The sequence below is a fragment of the Salmo salar genome, chromosome ssa12 (genome assembly GCF_905237065.1).
Source record: "Salmo salar chromosome ssa12, Ssal_v3.1, whole genome shotgun sequence".
Taxonomy (NCBI): domain Eukaryota; kingdom Metazoa; phylum Chordata; class Actinopteri; order Salmoniformes; family Salmonidae; genus Salmo; species Salmo salar.
The window spans coordinates 65,609,121-65,628,692 of NC_059453.1; the positions used below are offsets into that span (position 1 = coordinate 65,609,121).

The window sequence follows — 19,572 nt, forward strand, 5'->3', positions numbered from 1 at the left end:
AGCGTCATTAGAATTTGTTCTTAACTTGCTTGCCTAGTTAAAATGGGCAATGAATGTGATTGGCTGTGATTGGGAGTCCCATAGGGTGGTGCACAATTGGCCCAGCGTCATTAGAATTTGTTCTTAACTTGCTTGCCTAGTTAAAATGGGCAATGAATTTATGTTTGTGGCCAGAGGGATGCCCCACTGGCCGCCCGTCTTTGCGTGTGGAGGCTCCTTTAAGAGATGAGGGCCGTGTGAATAAACTTGAGCCGTGCTGCGCTGACGTAAGGGGCTTGAAGAGTTTTGTGTAGCCCCAGAGAAGGGCACAGGAGAGGAAAATAACGGAGAGGAAAATAACGGAAATAATAATAACGGAGAGGATAGGGAACTGGACCGAGGACTGTTATCTTCTCTTAATTTGGCCGATGATTTAACAGGAAATGTAATGCGCATTTTGGTCAATTCCTACTAAACTGGACATCCGGTACAGATGTATTTGCTGTTGCTCGTTTACCTGTGTTCCATTTATTTTGATGCAAACTCAAATTTAGCATAATAGATTGTTAACTATACCACAAATTAGAATGTTCTTTTAGAGTGAAGTTCAAAATGCTTCATATAAATAACTATTCTAGATATGCAATGCAAAAACTTATTCGGTCAATGAGCCAATATTATTATAGGGTAGCTATTCCTCGAAAGAAATAAGCCTACTGTGGATTAATTCGCCTATATTTGCTTCATAATTGAAAGTAAAATCGAGAAAGGAATCTGAAAAATTGCCATTTCGTCTCAGAGCTGGGGGGAGAAAGGGAACGTGAGGCTGCTGCTGGACATTGGACGGGGAGGGGACACCACTGCATCTCTCTCTCTCTCTCTCTCTCTCTCTCTCTCTCTCTGTCCCCGTGGAGAGCAGGGGGGATTGAACGGCAAGAAACACATCATGCAACATAATGGTAACGGAGAGGAGAGGCAGTCGGCCATCCAATCCGAGCCTCAGCTCCAGGGGACGCCGAGTGGAAGCATTCCACACATCCCAGGCAGGGACACCCTTAGCGACCCCACACATTTCCAACTGCCTGCCCAGTCAAAACTGGAGTTCAAACGCAACGCAGTCACAGAGGACTACAAAATAACAACTCAAGTACTAGGACTGGGTATCAGTGGGAAGGTGATGGAATGCTACTGCAAGAAGACAGGGGAGAAGTGTGCCCTCAAGGTAGTGTGCTTGTGTGTGCGTGTGTGAGAGAGAGATCCATTTCACTTGCTTTGTTAATGTAAACATATGTTTCACATGCCAATAAAGCACCTTGAATTTAATTTGAGCAAGAGAGCGAGAGAGACCATCGGTCATCAGACCCACCCAAGTGGCACCAAGTATTTGAGGTCTTGCTTGCTTTCTTTTCTTATCCTCTGATGTAAATTAAAGGGAACTTGAGGATGTATTTACAACGGTGACATAAGAGGGAGAATAGTCATCAATTATTCACTACTCCTCCATCTTAGACAGTCGCTTCCTAGACAGATCTCTCATCCTTCTTTGCGGTTTGATACCAGGGGTGGCAGGTAGCCTAGCGGTTAAGAGCGTTGGGATAGTAACCAAAAGGTTGCTGGTTCAAATAATCTGCCGTTCTGCCCATGAGCAAAGCAGTTAACCAACCCCCTCACAACAGCTGCTCCCTGGGCACCGATGACACAGATGTTGATTAAGGCAGCCCCCTCGCTGGGTTGGGTTAATAGTGCAAGACACATTTTGGCATTCAGTTGTGCAGCTGACTTTCCCCAATGGGATCACTCCTTTATTTGGAATCACTTAATTTGTCTGATTTGGGGTGGGGTATGAAGGAGGACATATGTCCACATTATAATGCTAAAAACTGATTGACATATTGACATATTTTGGCATGGTTACAGTATACAGCATGCATCTGGTGTGCAGAGGTTACAGAGGTTGTCAGTTACTGTCACATTCTGTCCCACTTCTTCCCTCTGCTACATTTACTGTATCAACAAACAAGAGGATATATGTACAGAGTCAGAGAGAGAGTGCGTTTCTTTGACTGGTGACTGTTCCTCTTTTAAAGAGGTCCACTTAAGCACTAATAACACCAATAGATAACTGTCTCTCTGTGAGGCGGGTTTGGAGAGGAGCCACTAGCGGCAACAGTGCAGCTCTTTAAGCTAACTCGACTACTCCTGCCCAGACAGACAGTGGATGAGTCTGGGGAGAGACAGTGATGTACTGTGTGGGACGGTGTCTTACGCAGAGGGATTGTTGTTAGTGCCAGTAGTCATTGTCATGTTGTATGGACAATGACATGCTCTGTCTGGACTGATTCTATGTTCCATCTAGAAAGGCTACTCTGATGTGCAGGCTTTTGTTCCAGCCAAGCTCTCATATACCTGATTCAACTCAAATCTGGTGTGTGTTCGTGCTGGGCTGGAACAAAAGCCTGCACAGAATGCGACCCACCTGGACCAGATGTTCCTCTTTCCTTAAGTTATGCCTTGGCATGTGCTCTAAGCTCCATCTATCCTTTCTGGACACAAGGGGATCTGTGGTCACCCACTGGGCACACACTGGTTAAATCAACGTTGTTTCCACGTCATTTTAATTAAATGACGTTGTACCAACGCGGAATAGACATTGAATTGACATCTGTGCCCAGTGGGGAATGTTTTTCTTCTGTTCTTTGAAGATCAACCACTGGAATAGTGAGCAACTTGGAAACAGTGCTAGGTCAGCAGGTTATGCAAATTCAAAACCTGAATAATGGGTCACCAGAAGTATTCTTGAAAAAACAATAACAGAAAGCCTATGGGTATGTTTTCAATGGAACAGTCTCAACCTCCAAAATAGTTCCCTATTCTTTTTGTCCAGGTAGACTAAAGATAGATAAATGAAATGTGTTGAGTATGATAAGTTGTACTAGCACAAGTGTATACATTCTTTTGTAAGTGTGCTCTTCAAGTATTTCTGAACAATGTTGAGGCTGAGTATTAGGTTACTCCTCTGTAAACAGTTTAATCTCAACCTGCCCTCTCCTCCCTGTCCCACCATGCACTGCATCCTGTCACAGACAGAAGATAAGCTAGTTTATCTGGCTGTGGTGCCTTGGGATCCCTCCCACCCTTACATCCAATCACATTGCAAGGTTGTTATTACTCGTACACTATGAAGGCAGATTTTGAATGCACTAATAAAAGGCAGCATTCATTTTAAAAACTCTAGAGGGAATCGTCCTGACAAACAAATTAATATGAATGAAGGGCCCAGATTTCATTTGTAATGATAGATTCACTTACATGAGAATATGAAGAGACTGTGTGTGTGTGAGAGAGAGAAAGTATGAAAGAGAGGTGAGAGAGAGATGTGGGACTAAGATTCAGGGATTTTAACCTGATTAAGGCTGTTATTATACCCATGATCAATTCCTCCAAGACCTGTGAGTGGTTATAGACAACATGGACACATGCACTCAAAAACACACTCACCCAGGATATACAGTACCAGTCAAAAGTTTGGACACACCTACTCATTCCAGGGTTTTTCTTTATTTTTTACTATTTTCTACATTGTACAATAATAGTGAAGATATCAAAATTAGGAAATAACACATGGAATCATGTAGTAACCAAAAAAGTGTTAAGAAAATCAACATTTATTTTATTTTTGAGATTCTTCAAAGTAGCCACCCTTTGCCTTGATGACAGCTTTGCACACTCTTGGCATTCTCTCAACCAGCTTCATGAGGAATGCTTTTCCAACAGTCTTGAAGGAGTTCCCACATATGCTGAGAACTTGTTGGCTGCTTTTCTTTCACACTGCAGTCCAACTCATCCCAAACCATCTCAATTGGGTTGAGGTCGGGGGATTGTGGAGGCCTGGTCATCTAATGCAGCACCCCATCACTCTCCTTCTTGGTCAACTAGCCCTTACACAGCCTGGGAGGTGTGTTGGATCATTGTCCTGTTGAAAAACAAATGATAGTCCCACTAAGCGCAAACCAGAGGGATGGCGTATCGCTGCAGAATGCTGTGGTAGCCATGCTGCTTAAGTGTGCCTTGAATTCTGAATAAATCACTGAGTGTCACCAGCAAAGCACCATCACACCTCTTCCTCCATGCTTCACTGTGGGAAACACATGCAGAGATCATCCGTTGTGGCAAACCTCTTCAAAGTTAGGAGCGTTTGTCACAATTTAAGTGGGAAACTGTCACCAAAGTCAGCCCAGAATGAAAGTTCTTTCGAACATGACAGTACCTGTGTGTTTGTTTCGCTGTCCTGGTCCACCCAGGCCGCAGGTAAGGTCAAGGATCGCAGGGTTCGGTACACAAATCTGGTTCTCGGTAGGTCCAGGTCTAAACGCCAACAGGTAAGTCCAAAACAGTCCAGCTCGAACACGGTAAATCCAGCCAATGTAGATTGTCTCTTTCTCTATGGTTCATAGATCCTTCCCGCCCTCTCTCTCTCTTCCTGGTTTTTCTTGACCTTTTATCTGTGGGTCGGCTCCACCTTCTGAGGGTTCCCCTTGCTTCTGGGAATTGTAGTTTTGGCAGTCGGCCATTTTGTGATCTGTAGTTCTGATCGTGGTGGCCATTTTAGTGATCGGGCAGAGCCCGTTTATTAGTTCTGCCCTCACATATCTGCCATTTATCACTCAACCCCCTTTTTTGCCACACCGTTCACTTACTCTGCGTCTCACAAAGACAGGGCTGTTGGAAACAAACATCTCAAATTTGGACTCATCAGACCAAAGGACAGATTTCAGTCCAATGTCCATTGCTCGTGTTTCTTGGCCCAAGCAAGTCTCTTCTTCTTATTGGTGTCCTTTAGTAGTGGTTTCTTTGCAGCAATTCGACCATGAATGCCTGATTGACACAGTCTCCTCTGAACAGTTGATGTTGAGATGTGGCTGTAACTTGAACTCTGAAGCATTTATTTGGGCTGCAATCTGAGGCTGGTAACTCTAATTACCTTATCCTCTGCAGCAGAGGTAACTCTGGGTCTTCCTTTCCTCTGGTGGTCCTCATGAGAGCCAGTTTCATCATAGCGCTTGATGGTTTTTGTGACTGCACTTGAAGAAACTTTCAAAGTTCTTGAAATGTTCCGTATTGACTGACCTTCATGTTTTAAGGTAAGGATGGACTGTTGTTTCTCTTTGCTTATTTTAGCTGTTCTTGCCATAATATGAACTTGGTCTTTACCAAATAGCTATCTTCTGTATACCAACCCTACCTTGTCACAGCAAAACTGATTGGCACAAACGCATTAAGGAAAGAAATTCCAGAAACTACCTTTTAACAAGGCACACCTGTTAATTGAAATGCATTCCAGGTGACCACCTCATGAAGCTGGTTGAGAGAATGCCAAGAGTGTGCAAAGCTGTCATCAAGGCAAAGGGTGGCTACTTTGATGAATCTAAAATATATTTTGATTTGTTTAACACTTTTTTGGTTACTACATGATTCCATATGTGTTATTTCATAGTTTTGACATTTTCACTATTATTCTATAATGTAGAAAATAGAAAACAATTAAGAAAAACCCTGGAATGAGTAGGTGTGTCCAAAATGTTGACTGGTACTGTACATGTTGCATAGATGCACACGTTCCACTACAGATGCATGCTGCATCCATCATCATACCTAGTCATAGTAAATGTGCTTCCTAAACATGCCCATTGTTCTCCCTCTTCGTCTCTGTTTCTATACCCACCCTTCTTCTCTGTGGGGGCAGATTCTGTATGATAGTCCTAAGGCGCGGCGGGAGGTAGAGCTGCATTGGAGAGTGTCGGGGGGCCCATACATCGTTCACATCCTCAGCCTTTATGAGAACATGCACCAGGGGAAGAAATGCCTGCTTATCATCATGGAGTGGTGAGGACCATAGAGACTACATAGACCAGAATGCATTTGTGTATGATACATATCTTCCCTCTTAGCTTTTCTAGCATGTCAGACTTTAAAACCATAACTAATGAGTAGGGCCAGGAATTTTTCCTGGTTAGGTCACGTGGTCAGGAAAAACTCCTGGCCAAATGAAAGTTTACATAAACATCAAATATGTCTCAGTTCTCTTTCTTGGTCATTATGCTTAGAATTTGTTGATTGGGCTCAGTAATTGCCCAGTAATTACTAAGGGACAATGCTGGCCTTGTTCAATTGATGGCTTTGTTCTCTTGTTGAGAAGCTCTGATCTGTGTCTCTTGTTGTTGTTCCTGGCTCAGTATGGAAGGAGGGGAGCTGTTCAGTCACATTCAGGCCAGAGGGGACCAGGCATTCACAGAGAGAGGTGAGTTATGGGGAACTGTGTTGTATTATTTACAGTGCTCAATTATTTACAGTGACCCTATAGCTGTGCGCATTTTGTTAATCAGATTCATATGTCATGGCTTTTAATCAGAGGCTGCGGAGATCATGAGGGACATAGGCACGGCCATTGAGTACCTTCACCACATGGACATAGCTCACAGAGATGTCAAGGTGGAACTCTACTCTTAGACACACATCATTTACATAATTTTATTTTTCACCTGACACTCGCTGACAGGCATGTATTTACCGCTGGTGGTTTTAGTGATGTACTTATTGCTTTCTTTTTTACACCTCCCTCCCTCCACACACAAACACGCAATAGCCTGAAAATCTGCTCTACACCACCAAGGAGACCAATGGCGTGCTGAAACTAACTGACTTTGGCTTTGCCAAGGAGACCACCCTCCACAACTCCCTCCAGACACCCTGTTACACCCCCTACTATGTTGGTGAGTGTTGGGTCTGTTATACCCCCTACAATGTTGGTGAGTGTTGGGTCTGTTACACCCCCTACTATGTTGGTGAGTGTTGGGTCTGTTACACCAGTAGTGGTGTAGTATACTATCCGGATCTGAATGGTGTGCAGGCAATAAAGTATTATGGTTGACTTTTACCCATCATATTGTCCGTCTGTCTGCCTGACTGGTTGCCTCTTGGTGTCTTGGTCTCTGTCTCAATGTCTGTCTATCAGCCCCCGAGGTGCTTGGTCCAGAGAAGTATGACAAGTCGTGTGACATGTGGTCTCTGGGCGTGATCATGTACATCCTGTGAGTACCTAGTGTGTCTGTGTGCTATAAGTGTGTCTGTGAGTGTGTCTGTGAATGTGTGAGAATCAAGTCACAGGCCTCTCATTCACTCTCACTCCCCCTACCGTTCACCCCTGGGCCTCATTTACACCCTCATTTCTCTCTACTACCCCTCTTAACACTCAGCTTCTCATGGTCCACTTGCTTTCTCCCTCTCCTTCTCTCCCTCCTTGTATATAGCATGAATGACTGTTCAATGAGTGTCCAGTTGGAGTGCATACAGTAGCTGTAGTTGCTCTATTCTCATGTTGAAGTGTGTGCTGTGTCCCCAGGCTGTGTGGGTTCCCTCCATTCTACTCTAACACTGGCCAGGCCATCTCTCCAGGGATGAAGCAGAGGATCAGGATGGGCCAGTACAAGTTCCCCAACCCTGAGTGGGCGGAAGTGTCGGAGGAAGGTCAGACTAGAGGCAGAATACTGTGGGTTCTATAGTAGAGGGAGATGCTTCACTGCAAGACAAACTATGTTCTGCTAAGTTCCAAATATTTGACAGATTTTTTTACGGTTGTGATTTGTAGGTCCTTTGACAAGCATCTTGACTAGTTTACCTAATCATGTTTTATTTACTATGCTTGTTGACCTATGACCTTTACCTCTGTAGCCAAACAGCTGATCAACCAGCTGCTGAAGACAGACCCTAACGAGAGGATGACCATTGGGCAGTTCATGAACCACCCTTGGATCAATGTGAGTATTACTACTGCATGTCTGAGTGCTGTGGATAATATGACTCATTTACACTGTGTGGGTGTGTGTGTTAACATTACAGCAGTCGATGGTGGTCCCTCCGACTCCTCTGCACACGTCCCGTGTTCTGACAGAGGACAGAGAACTGTGGGACGATGTCAAGGTGAGACTAGAGAGCTGTAAAACAGACACTGTGGTAACAAGAAACGCTGCATATCAATGGGCCAATTTAATCTAGCACTAAGAAGCCATTAGGGGGTGGTAAACACTATATTTGTAAGACCCACACTGCAACTATCTACAGCGCCTTCAGAAAGTATTCACACCCCTTGACTTTTTCCACATTGTGTTAAACGGAATTTAAAATGGGTTACATTTCAATTTTGTGTCACTGGCATACACACAATACCTCCTAATTTCAGTGGATTTAATGTTTTTATACATTTTTACAAATTAATTTAAAATAAAAAGTTGAAATGTCTTGGGTCAATAACTACTCAAGCCTTTGTTATGGCAAGCCTAAATATGTTCAGGAGTAAACAAGTCACAAAACAAGTTGCATGGACTCACTCTGTGTGCAATAATAGTGTTTAACATGATTTTTGAATGACTCATCTCTGTACTCCACACATACAGATAATTGTAAGGTCCCTCAGTCGAGCAGTGAATCTTAAACACAGATTTAACCACGTCTCGCAAATAAGGTCACCTATTGGTAGATGGGTAAAAAAAAAAAAAAAAAAATAATGAATATCCCTTCGAGCATAGTGAATTTATTAAACTTTGGATGGTGTATCAATACACCCAGTCACTACAAAGAAAGGCTTCCTTCCTAACTCCGTTGCCGGAGAGTCAGGCAGAGTTTTATGGCTGTGATAGAAGAAAACTTAGGATGGATCAACAACATTGTAGTTACTCCACAATACTAACCTAAATGACAGAGTGAAAAGGCGGCCTGTACAAATATTCCATAACATGCATCCGGTTTGGAATAAGGCACGAAAGTAAAACTGCAAGAAATGTGGCAAAGAAATGAACGTTTTATGTTTGGAGCAAATCCAACACATCACTGACTAACACTTCATATTTTCAAGCACGAGGTTGACTGCATCATGGTATGGGTATGCTTGTCATCAGCAAGGACTAGGGATTTTTTTTTAGGATGAAAATAAATGAAAATGGAGCAAAGCACAGGCTAAATCCTAGAGGAAAACCTGGGTCAGTCTGCTGGGAGACAAATTCATCTTACAACAGGACAATAACCTAAAACACAAGGCCAAATATACACTGGAGTTGCTTACCAAGAGGACATTGAATGTTCCTGAGTGGCCTAGTTACAGTTGACTTAAATTGGCTTGAAAATGGCTGTCTAGCGATGATCAACAACCAACTTGACAGAGCTTGAAGAATTTTTTAAAGAATAATGAGCAAATATTGCACAATCCAGGTGTTCAAGGCTCTTAAAGCTGTAATCGTTGCCAAAGGTAATTCTAACACGTATTGACTCAGGGATGTGAATACTTATGTACAGTAAATTAGATATTTCTGTATTTCATTTTCAATAGATTTGCAAAGACTTCTAAAAACATGTTTTCACTTTGTCATTATGTGGTATTGTGTGTAGATGGGTGAAAAAAAAATATTTCATCAATTTTGAATTCAGGCTGTAACATATCAAAATGTGGAATAAGTCAAGGGGTATGCATAATTTCTGAAGGCACAGTATCTGTACTGTCTGGCTACAGGAAGAGATGACCAGTGCCCTGGCCACCATGCGTGTAGACTACGACCAGGTGAAGATCAAAGACCTGGACACATCCAACAACCCGCTGCTCAATAAGAGACGCAATAGACCTGGTGCTGGGGCGGCTGAGGGAGAGGGAGGAGGGGGAGGTGGTGGGGGAGGAGGGGGTGAAGGAGTAGTCGGAGCAATGGTTTGTAACAGCCAGTGAGAGTCTGAGGGAAGGGAGAGGGAGGAGGGGATGTTATATTAAGGACATTATTTGGACCAATATTCCCCAGGGCCCTGATCACGAGTTGTTTCGGGAATTAATCAGATGTGGTCAGGAAAACTATTCTCGTTATTGGTCAAAATAAGTTTTTAATTGGACCACGCCAAGATTGAGATGGCAGCAATTTGCCCTCTGTTGGCAGTAATCAGAAAGATAAGGCTTTTATCTCTGTCTTTTACTTGTTCTGTCACCAGCACATACGAGTTTCCAGCTCAGTTAATCAGACTGATCTATAATATATTTGCTTTTGTTTTGTAGATGTCATGTTTATTTACTGCTATTATTTTCATGAAATAAATGTTTGTTTCTAAGGAATTTTGTATTACTTTGTTGTTTGGGTCTGAATGTGTCATGTATGAAGATGTGGTCTCACATGGAGTACAGTACCTTTCCTTAGTACTTTCTCATGCACATTTCTGTATGTGTATGCATGACTGTTTAAGTGACTGATGCATGTGAGAGAGGAAAAAAGGACAGTTGTATTTTATTTGAAATTACCAACTTTTCAAATACTTGAAGTTGTCGAATATAGAGAAACTATTTCCTTTGATATTCAAATACAGGTCTCAGAAAAACAAATATTTGAATGCATGCAAGTAAAAAAAAAAGTATTTTTTTTTGCTGAAGAACCAAAAACTACAACAGTTAGTTTAGTCTAAATTGAATTAGCACACACACATATATAAATAAATCTTAATAGCTTAGAATTAAATACTTAATGATTCCATTTTTTTTTTACATGCTAAACAATCAAAAGAATGACAGTAATACAAATATCAAGCTAAACAGACTTTACCATTAAGTTTCTAGAATTTCTTTACATCATGCATTGCATTACTCTTTACATCATTGTCATAGCATATGGTTCTTTAACGATCATTTTAGATCTTGGTTAATCATTTAAGATGGCGATTGCATTTGATTAACATCAGGGTCTCAAATGTTGTCAGTCATTGAGCAACAGTCACGCCTGAACGTTATTCCAGCGATCTAACTAATTGATTGGATTAGTTTAGAAAAATGTATGTTAGTTATCTTTGTGTAGCATAATATTAATCAATGTACATGCACAAACATAGCTATAAAACAATTCTAAAAATAAACCTGCAATACAGCATGCTGGGAAATATGATGGGCATGGTTTTGGTTCAAAGGGATGTGTATGAGTTTCAGGCCCCTGTATTAAGGAAAACTAGGCCCTCAAAATAAGGCCTTGCGAAATACGCATGGTATTATCCTAAATAAAAGTGATGTTACGTTTGATACCGGAGCTCCGAGGCATGCGTCGAAATCTCTAAGCAGCTAACGGCGAAGCAGTGTACCGATTCATGTATCAGAAGTACATAAACAATGATGGCCGAAGCTTTGTTTGACCACATGCTTTTTCAAACCATGTATTGCAAAATCCCACTAAATCACCGTGGTTCTGGTGCCTTCTTAGATTCCAAGCTGCTTTCAAACACCGTACTTACAAATCTATTTAGGATTATGTTTCATTAGGTCAATAATTTAGCAGGTAGAGTAGGGAACATTCAGGGACGTGAGGACATGGAAGACACTTTGTTTTGAAACCACACTTTCACTGTTGAAATAAACTTATTCAATACTAAATAAATTGTCTTAAGCAACCTAAATAAATCCATAGATTATGTTTTTGAAAAAAATAGTAAACTTGAAGGCAAACATGTGAACCTGGTATTCCAATTTATTGAGGGCTACTACAGCCAACGACTTACTGCTGCGGCAGTATAAATAAAATATAGACACAGTTGAAGTCAGAAGTTTACATACACCTTAGCCAAATACATTTAAAACTCAGTATCACAATTCCTGACATTTAATCCTCGTAAAAATTCCCTGTTTTAAGTCAGTTAGGATCACCACTTTATTTTAAGAATGTGAATGTCACAATAATAGTAGAGAGAATGATTTATTTCAGCTTTTATTTCTTTCATCACATTCCCAGTGGGTCAGAAGTTTACATACACTCAATTAGTATTTGGTAGCATTGCCTTTACGTTTGACCCAAGTTAAACAATTTATCGGCTAGCCTTCCACAAGTGTCACACAATAAGTTAGGTGAATTTTGGCCCATTCCTCCTGACAGAGCTGGTGTAACTGAGTCAGGTTTGTAGGCCTCCTTGCTTGCACACGCTTTTTCAGTTCTGCCCACAAATTTATGGGATTGAGGTCAGGGCTTTGTGATGGCCACTCCAATACCTTGACTTTGTTGGCCTTAAGCCATTTTGCCACAACTTTAGAAGTATGCTTGGGGTCATTGTCTATTTGGAAAACCCATTTGCGTCCAAGCTTTAACTTCCTGACTGATGTCTTGAGATGTTGCTTCAACATATCCACGTAATTTTCCTCCCCCATTATGCCATCCATTTTGTGAAGTGCACCAGTCCCTCCTGCAGCAAAGCACCCCCACAACATGATGCTGCCACTCCCGTGCTTCACAGTTGGGATGGTGGTCTTCGGCTTGCAAGCCTCCCCCTTTTTCCTCCAAACATAACGATGGTCATTATGGCCAAACAGTTCTATTTTTGTTTCATCAGAGCAGAGGACATTTCTCCAAAAAGTATGATCTTTGTCCCCATATGAAGTTGCAAACCATAGTCTGACTTTGTGGCGGTTTTGGAGCAGTGGCTTCTTCCTTGCTGAGTGGCCTTTCAAGTTATGTCGATACAGGACTAGTTTTTACTGTGGATATAGATACTTTTGTACCGGTTTCCTCCAGCATCGTCACAAGGTCCTTCGCTGTTGTTCTGGGATTGATTTGCACTTTTCGCACCAAAGTACGTTCATCTCTAGGAGACAGAATGCGTCTCCTTCCTGAGAGGTATGACGGCTGCGTTGTTCCATGGTGTTTATACTTGCGTACTATTGTTTGTACAGATGAACGTGGTACCTTCAGGCATTTGTAATGGCATTTACGCAGCGATAGTCCATACATAAGCGGGACTTACCGTCAGGCTTAGGAACGAGAATACACGGGAACTCCAGGAGCTGTTACTGGGTTTTGCCATGTCATTCTGTAATAAATAAGCTACCTCACTTTTCATTACCTCCCTTTCCTTAGCGTTAACCCGGTACGGTTGCTGACGTATAGGAGCAGCGTTCCCCAAATCCACTTCATGTTCCAAGATAGACGTGCGACTTGGAATGTCCTGAAACACATTTAGAACTATTTATCAATAGGATAAGATCATTAGTTTGATCGTTATCCAAATGTTCCATTTGAGAGGGTAACTTTTTCAGCATCTCTGAATTACATAAGCGTTCAAACTGCTGTAACGTAACATATGGCGTAACTCCAATCCGTCCTCCTTATCCTCCTCTAGGTCCCAGCCAGGCTTCCGCACCACCGCAGCCACACTGGAGATGGCGGGTTGGACCAGATTACCCGAGGAGCTGTCTGGAGTGTCACGCATATAATATGCTTTCAGCATGTTGACATGACACACACCTAAAGAACGCCTACGGTCTGAGGGTGTTTATCACATAATTGGTGTCAGAGTTTCTTTTCCACAAGATATGGCCCGGAAAAACCTGCCGACAGATGAGCCAGGGATTGGCAACAAAACCAAAACTTGATCCCCTTGTGCAAAAGAATGGCCAACAGCCTCTGTCATGTAATTGCATGCGTTTGAGATGAGACTTTTGGGCCAACGCACATGCGGCGCTCAGTCTCTCCCACATCTTACTGACATAATCCAACACATTTTTAGGGGCGCTACTGGGTGTAGGAGGTAGTTTCGAAGGAGCATATCCTTTTAGCAGACCCCATGGGGTGTGCCCAAACACAAGGTCAGCGGGGCTGAACCCTAAGGACTCTTGTATTGTTTCCCTGATTGTCTTATTTACTAAGGGCACCCCCTCATCCCAATCGGTACTGGTATCCATGCAATACTTGCGTAGCGTCGCCTTAAGCGTCTGATGCCAGCGTTCGAAGGCCCCTTGACTCTCCGGATGATACGGACTGGAGACCTGATGGGAAATACAAAGTCTTTAACACATTTAAGAACAGTTTTGACATAAATTTGGTTCCCTGATCAGTTTGGATTACTTTAGGGAGGCCAAACAGAGAAGAACTTCACTAGTGCCTTAAACACAGTCTTAGCCGTTATAGTATGCAGAGGGATAGCCTCTGGGTATCGAGTAGCACTGCACATTGTTAGTAAGAACCGGTTACCTGACCTGGTTTTCGGCAACAGACCTACACAATCGATTATCACTCGTAAAAATGGTTCCCCCACCACAGGAATCGGGCAGAGCGGCGCACGAGGAACTGTTTGAGTCGCTTTCCCAGTGAGTTGACATGCTTTACAAAAATTGGACAATGTCAGACTCCAAACCTGGCCAGAAAGAAAATTACGAAGGACTCGGTTATAAGTCTTCGTGATCCCCAAATGTCCGGACCACGCCTGGTCATGGACGAATGACAGCACCTGTTGTCAGAACAACCACTTGAAACATGTCACTCCAGTTACTAACTGTTATGAGCTGCCCATTTATGCATCAAAACGTCTGCTTCCATAAAGTACGCAGTCTCCCTAGTTTCAGCTTCCTCAATGGAAATTACTGAAGTTAAACACTTCAAAGACTGAATGTCAAAAGGGAGACACCAATCACCTTCTCGGGGGTGCCAGACAAAAGAATATCATGTAATTGGGGCGCGATTTAACCTTCCCATGCCTTAGTTGTTTTTAAACGGGGGTAAAAACCATCAGCCTTCCAGAAGGAATACTCGGTGCATTGTCTTCTACCTCACATTCTCAAAAATGGAACTACACAATTCCACCACATCTCCCAGCTTGCGAGATTGTGCCCTCGTTAACACAAGCAGGAAAAACATGAGGAAATGCTTGAACCAATTTATCATCTGCAGTTTTGATTTCTGGGTTGTCTACTACTTCTAACACAGGAGTTACGTTACCACCAGCGATATCGTTCCCTAGTAGCAATGGGACTCCTTTTACTGGCAGTGTAGACACTACACCGACACAGAAACGTCCTGATACCAAGTCTGACACTAAGTGGACCCAGTGTAATGGGACAGGTATGTTTGTCTCTATACCCTGTAATATGACATGCGAGCCACAATACGTTTCAGGGGACCGGGTAAAGCGTCAGTAATGATTATTGACTGCACCGCACCGGTGTCTTGTAAGATTTGATCTGCTTGTTCTCCAGTTAAGGAAAGAACCGGCAGAGATAAAACAGAGCATAGACAGGATCCGGTTTCCCAAACGCTGAATCAGTAACTCGGTCCAACGGACGAGCCAAAGACTGGACTAAACCCACGCTTTTTAACTTAAGGGATGGTGACAGGGACTGTTTCGGTTTATTTTGCAAAACCGGGCAGTCCGCAATCACGTGACCCTTTTGGTAACAGTAAAAACATTCACGGATTTCATGCGAAGGCTTAGGGTCGCCGTCGAGAAAAAAAAAGACCCGAACGAGGCACTGATAACGTTATCGTTCAGCTTTCAAAACGAGGCACACCAGCGTACTCATCTGCCAACACTGCTGCCTGGGCCAATGTCGCCACTTTCTGTTCATTGCAATGAACTACAACTCTCAGGCAGGTTGCTTTTAAAATCCTCCAACAGCATCAACGCCCGAATATCAAAGGTGTTAGCGTAACGGGCCGAACACCAGCGATTGAACAGACTTTGTCCCTAGCAAATGCAACAAAAGTACAGTGAGCGCTGCCTTTAAGCTTCAGGCACCAACTCATAAGCCCGCAACACGGTTGTTTTTAACTATATCGTACTGTAAACTTGTCTTCCAAGGAGAAAGTGGCTACTACTTCCTGGGCTTTCCCAGACAATTTAGATTGCAACAGGGGCGGCCAAACCTCAACTGGCCAAAGCAGCGCAGCGGCCACATGCGCAAACGCAGAGAAATAGGAATCAACTTCTGAAATGGAGGGACTTTTTACTCACTTTGAAGTAGGCTTGAGGATGAGTAGGTTGTGGAGTCACACTGGAGCCAGCGTCTAGCTCCAGTCTAGCAAACTCCAGCTGGATAAACACGCGCTTTATATTTTAGCGCCATTTCCAAACAGGATAGCATCACCTTTAGCCTAGCGGTCCCGTCTGAACAACCCGAAGCAGAAGATAAAGGGTTGAAGCGGGGCAATGTTGAGGGTGTACGAGCAACCCCTTCCTCCGACTTGGCATCGGAAGGTCTATCCACCTCCCTCATCTTTCAACAAGAAAATTCATTTTCTCACTAAACCCTCCCTGACTAGCACCAACAACTCAGCCTTTAGGGCTTCCTCAGGGACGAAGAGTCCATAATGGTCAGCTATGGCGCAAAGGTCTACTTTATGAAACCCCACCAATCGATCAACCGAGGGCACTTCAATAAAATGGGAGATGGCTGAGGCAGCCATGGTACACAGCAGCCTGGTGAAAACACGTAAATTAAGTCACCCAAACTCACAACCTACCACCACACCTCAATCACCAATCACAGAGATCAGAGCAGAGGAGTACTGTGGATTTAATAATCCTGGATGAACCCCCCATTATGTTACGTATGCCTCTTGGCGGAGGGAACGCAACACCCTGCTACAACTCAACTCCCCGTGGAGTGAAAAAGGTATGTGATCGTTGGTGCAGGACAACAAAGGTAGAAAAGATGACCGTTTACAGTGAATTTATTATTCCTAACACAGTAATGTGGGGAAAAGGGCTGGACAGAACCAAAAGAAAGAAAGTTAAAGTGAAATAGTCCCCTCTCCTACCTACCCACTACTTACATAATCTTTTAGCACCTCCTGGTGCGCTAACCAAAATACAGGGGGTGGTCCACCCAGGTCTTACCTAGTGTGCATAGACAGTAAATACTACAGGTTATGTACACCCGCAGGCCTCTTGCCTAAACACTCCAAAGGTGCATTTCCCTCCCCCCAGGAACAAATAAAACAAGAATAATTACTAACTGAAAGTGAACAATTTCAATAGTCAAAAACACTAAGCCCTATTGGCATACACATACCTCAGGAGTAGCAGCTACAAAATACATCAACAAATCTTTCACAGACCAACACAGGACATCAAAGAAGCTCTCTCCTCCTGACCAAGGAACACTGGCTTTTATCCAGATGTAGAAGGAGTTGGTAATTGAAGACAGCTGTTTCCCCTGACGAGAGGGAGGGTTCAGAGTGCCAATCATCGATGGGGCCGACCAATCAGCTGCTTGAAGAATACAGGATTCCATTTCCTGAAATACACACACACACATACATACAAACCCAAAACAACACAGAAACCGGGGAACGTAACACAGTTTTCTTATGTCTTTACCAGTCACCATGAGCTTGCATGTTCCTTAAAAAACAATAGGCTTTGTTGTAAAGGGTGTGGATGTTTTTCTTTTGTAAATTACTGATGACTCATTTTAACCACTTAATTCTCTCATCTCTTTCTCCTTTAACCTACCAGAGAGCTGAGTTGCTATGGGAACAGGAACTGTATGTTCCATTTCGTTACTCTGCATCTGCCCCTACTGCCACACCTTCCCTGCAAATGTAAGTGACATGCTCCAAGTTCTCCCCTTATCAAACACAATCCTGTTTCACCCCTGATGGTCAAATCAACAAAACTGTTTATGGAACATCTTTTAGGGGCATATTAACCATTCTGCTATTAAAAAGGCTTTGGCCAATAGCGTGGCTCTGAAAACGTCTTTGTTCTGGTCCTTGACGGCCTCCCACACTGGCTGTGTGTATTTGTGCAGGACTGCCAGGTGAGCCTGAACCTTGCAGCTGTGGCAGAGAGGTTCTGTGCAGCCTTGGAGAGACAGATCCAACAAGCCCCAGATTTGGAAAGCAACACACACACGTCACATCACATTTACAATATAATTAGTTCTCTCAGCTTCAGGCAGGCCAGTCCTCTTCTCTTTCTCCCCGCGTCTCCTCTTCCCCGATCTCGCTGTCTCACGTCACTCTTTGTCATTTTCTCCCCATAACACTTTATTTGACTGTTTATCTCTTGCTGTCTTGCTTCCTCTCCCTGTCTTTCTCAAACAGAGCTAGTGGGCAGACTCAGCTGAACCGTACTGACAGTGTGGACTCTGCCTCAGGCTGTCTGTGAACAGGAACAGAGCAGATCTGAGATCAGCACTCCATCTCCAGATGTGTCAGAACGAGAAATATATAGGCCTACATCAGCACACTGGAGCTCAGACAGACAGATAATTCACTATTAGATACATTTTATGATGCTGCATTAGAATGGAAGAAAATATAAATGGCTGTCTGACTGATTTAATCTTGTCTCTTCTCCAGACAGTAGTCCCAGGTGGGAGTGGGCCCAGAGCAAGGCCTCAGTGTGAGTACAGCACCTGCACCACTATTGTTTTAACACAACCATTAACATTTTGATACTGCATTATGATCACATTTATATCTCTGTTATATCACAGTCATTAATGCTATTGTATTGTAACATCCTCATCTGTGTGCAGTCTAGTGAGCTGGACCCTGCTCTGAGGAAGCTGCTCAGGAAGGCGGGGCTAAACGAGGAGGATATGAAGGACAGACACACCCTCCTCCTAGAGGGGCACACCCTGAGATGATCAGAAAGAGCATCAGCTTCCGATCAGTGAGAGAATATGACTGTGGCATGTCAATGACAGTTGTAGACAATTTCCAATACATGGTGAATTTGATGTGTGGTTAGTACAATGGTGTGTGTGTGCACGTATGACAGGTGGGCTCACCTTCTGCTGTAGTCTGACCTGATCTGTATCTCTCTCTATTTCATCTCATCCACAGTCTGTGACGCAGTGGTGACCCGTCATTCAGGGCAGAGCCCCACCTGTTAAGCTTTTTGTTGCCTGTTTTTCATGTTATTTTGGCATTAATACATGTCACATATGTTTGAAAACAATGTAAAAAAAATAATTGAGTTAATAAAGCTACAAACAAACTTGGTCTCTTTTTTGCTTTCTTGAGTAAAGCAGCTCCAGCCTTGCTCTGTGCTTTCTGTGATGATGGGGCAACCAGCGGAAAATATAGAGCTTAGGGGTTGGTAATGTTCTCTAGTTGCGCCGTGATTGGCTCACTCATGGGGACACGTCACCGCAAAATCTACTGGTAGAGCTCAAATTCAAGCCCCTTGGGTGCTGCCATAGAGTTACATTAGAAGTGCCCATCCAAGAAGGCTCAAGGTCATTGGCCACAGATAAAATGACGTCAAATCACATTATATCTATGTAGCTTTGATTGGACTGATCATGTCAACATCATACTTTCAAAATCTAAGCTAGCAGTCATCATCATGAATCAAGTCAACAATCTACTGGAAAATCCTTTTCAATCCGTGCCACATGAAGAGAAATTATAGATAAAACATATCGGTGCTCTTCGGCCATTGGACATAAACCTTACACCAGTCGGGAAATCGCAAATTCAACAATGAGGGGTTTGCAAGGAGTCAGTGGCTAACTGCAAGCATTGCAAAGCAATCACTAGCCTGCTATTCAGTGGAGTGGGTGTATGGTCCAAGTCTGGGTTTAAGGGTCTCTTTTTCAAGCTTAAAAGGACAAACATTACAACATTGACCATGCCGTCAATGCAGCATGATTTCTGCTGCGCTCGAATCAACTGGGAACTGAGAAATCTCATTCTTCAGTGAGTTCAAAACAACTGGTATCTCTGGGGAAAAAATGAGCTCCGACTGGGAAAATACGTTTTGAACGGTCATCCAACTCGGAATTGCAAGTCAGGAACTCAGGCCTCTTTCTAA

At 43.2% G+C, this 19,572-nt stretch overlaps 1 protein-coding gene across 3 annotated transcripts; it reads left to right on the forward strand.

Annotated features, from left to right (window-relative positions):
- Positions 1 to 266: 266 nt before the first annotated feature.
- On the forward strand, positions 267 to 18,750 carry LOC106565558 (MAP kinase-activated protein kinase 2). Of its 3 annotated transcripts, XR_001319686.2 has the most exons (14): positions 267 to 1,201; positions 5,723 to 5,862; positions 6,213 to 6,277; positions 6,389 to 6,468; positions 6,623 to 6,749; positions 6,992 to 7,067; positions 7,379 to 7,503; positions 7,708 to 7,793; positions 7,876 to 7,956; positions 13,150 to 13,298; positions 17,263 to 17,348; positions 17,558 to 18,153; positions 18,290 to 18,426; positions 18,600 to 18,733. XR_001319686.2 is itself a non-coding variant. In XM_014132817.2 (10 exons), exons 1-10 carry the CDS (start codon positions 926 to 928, stop codon positions 9,743 to 9,745), a joined length of 1,263 nt encoding a protein of 420 aa, XP_013988292.1. In that variant the 5' UTR covers positions 269 to 925; the 3' UTR covers positions 9,746 to 10,120. The 3 variants fall into 3 exon arrangements, 1 of the variants encoding a protein (XP_013988292.1); XR_001319685.2 differs by having other exon boundaries at positions 13,150 to 17,348; positions 18,600 to 18,750; XM_014132817.2 differs by lacking the exons at positions 13,150 to 13,298; positions 17,263 to 17,348; positions 17,558 to 18,153; positions 18,290 to 18,426; positions 18,600 to 18,733 and adding an exon at positions 9,539 to 10,120 and having other exon boundaries at positions 269 to 1,201.
- The last annotated feature ends 822 nt before the right edge of the window (positions 18,751 to 19,572 follow it).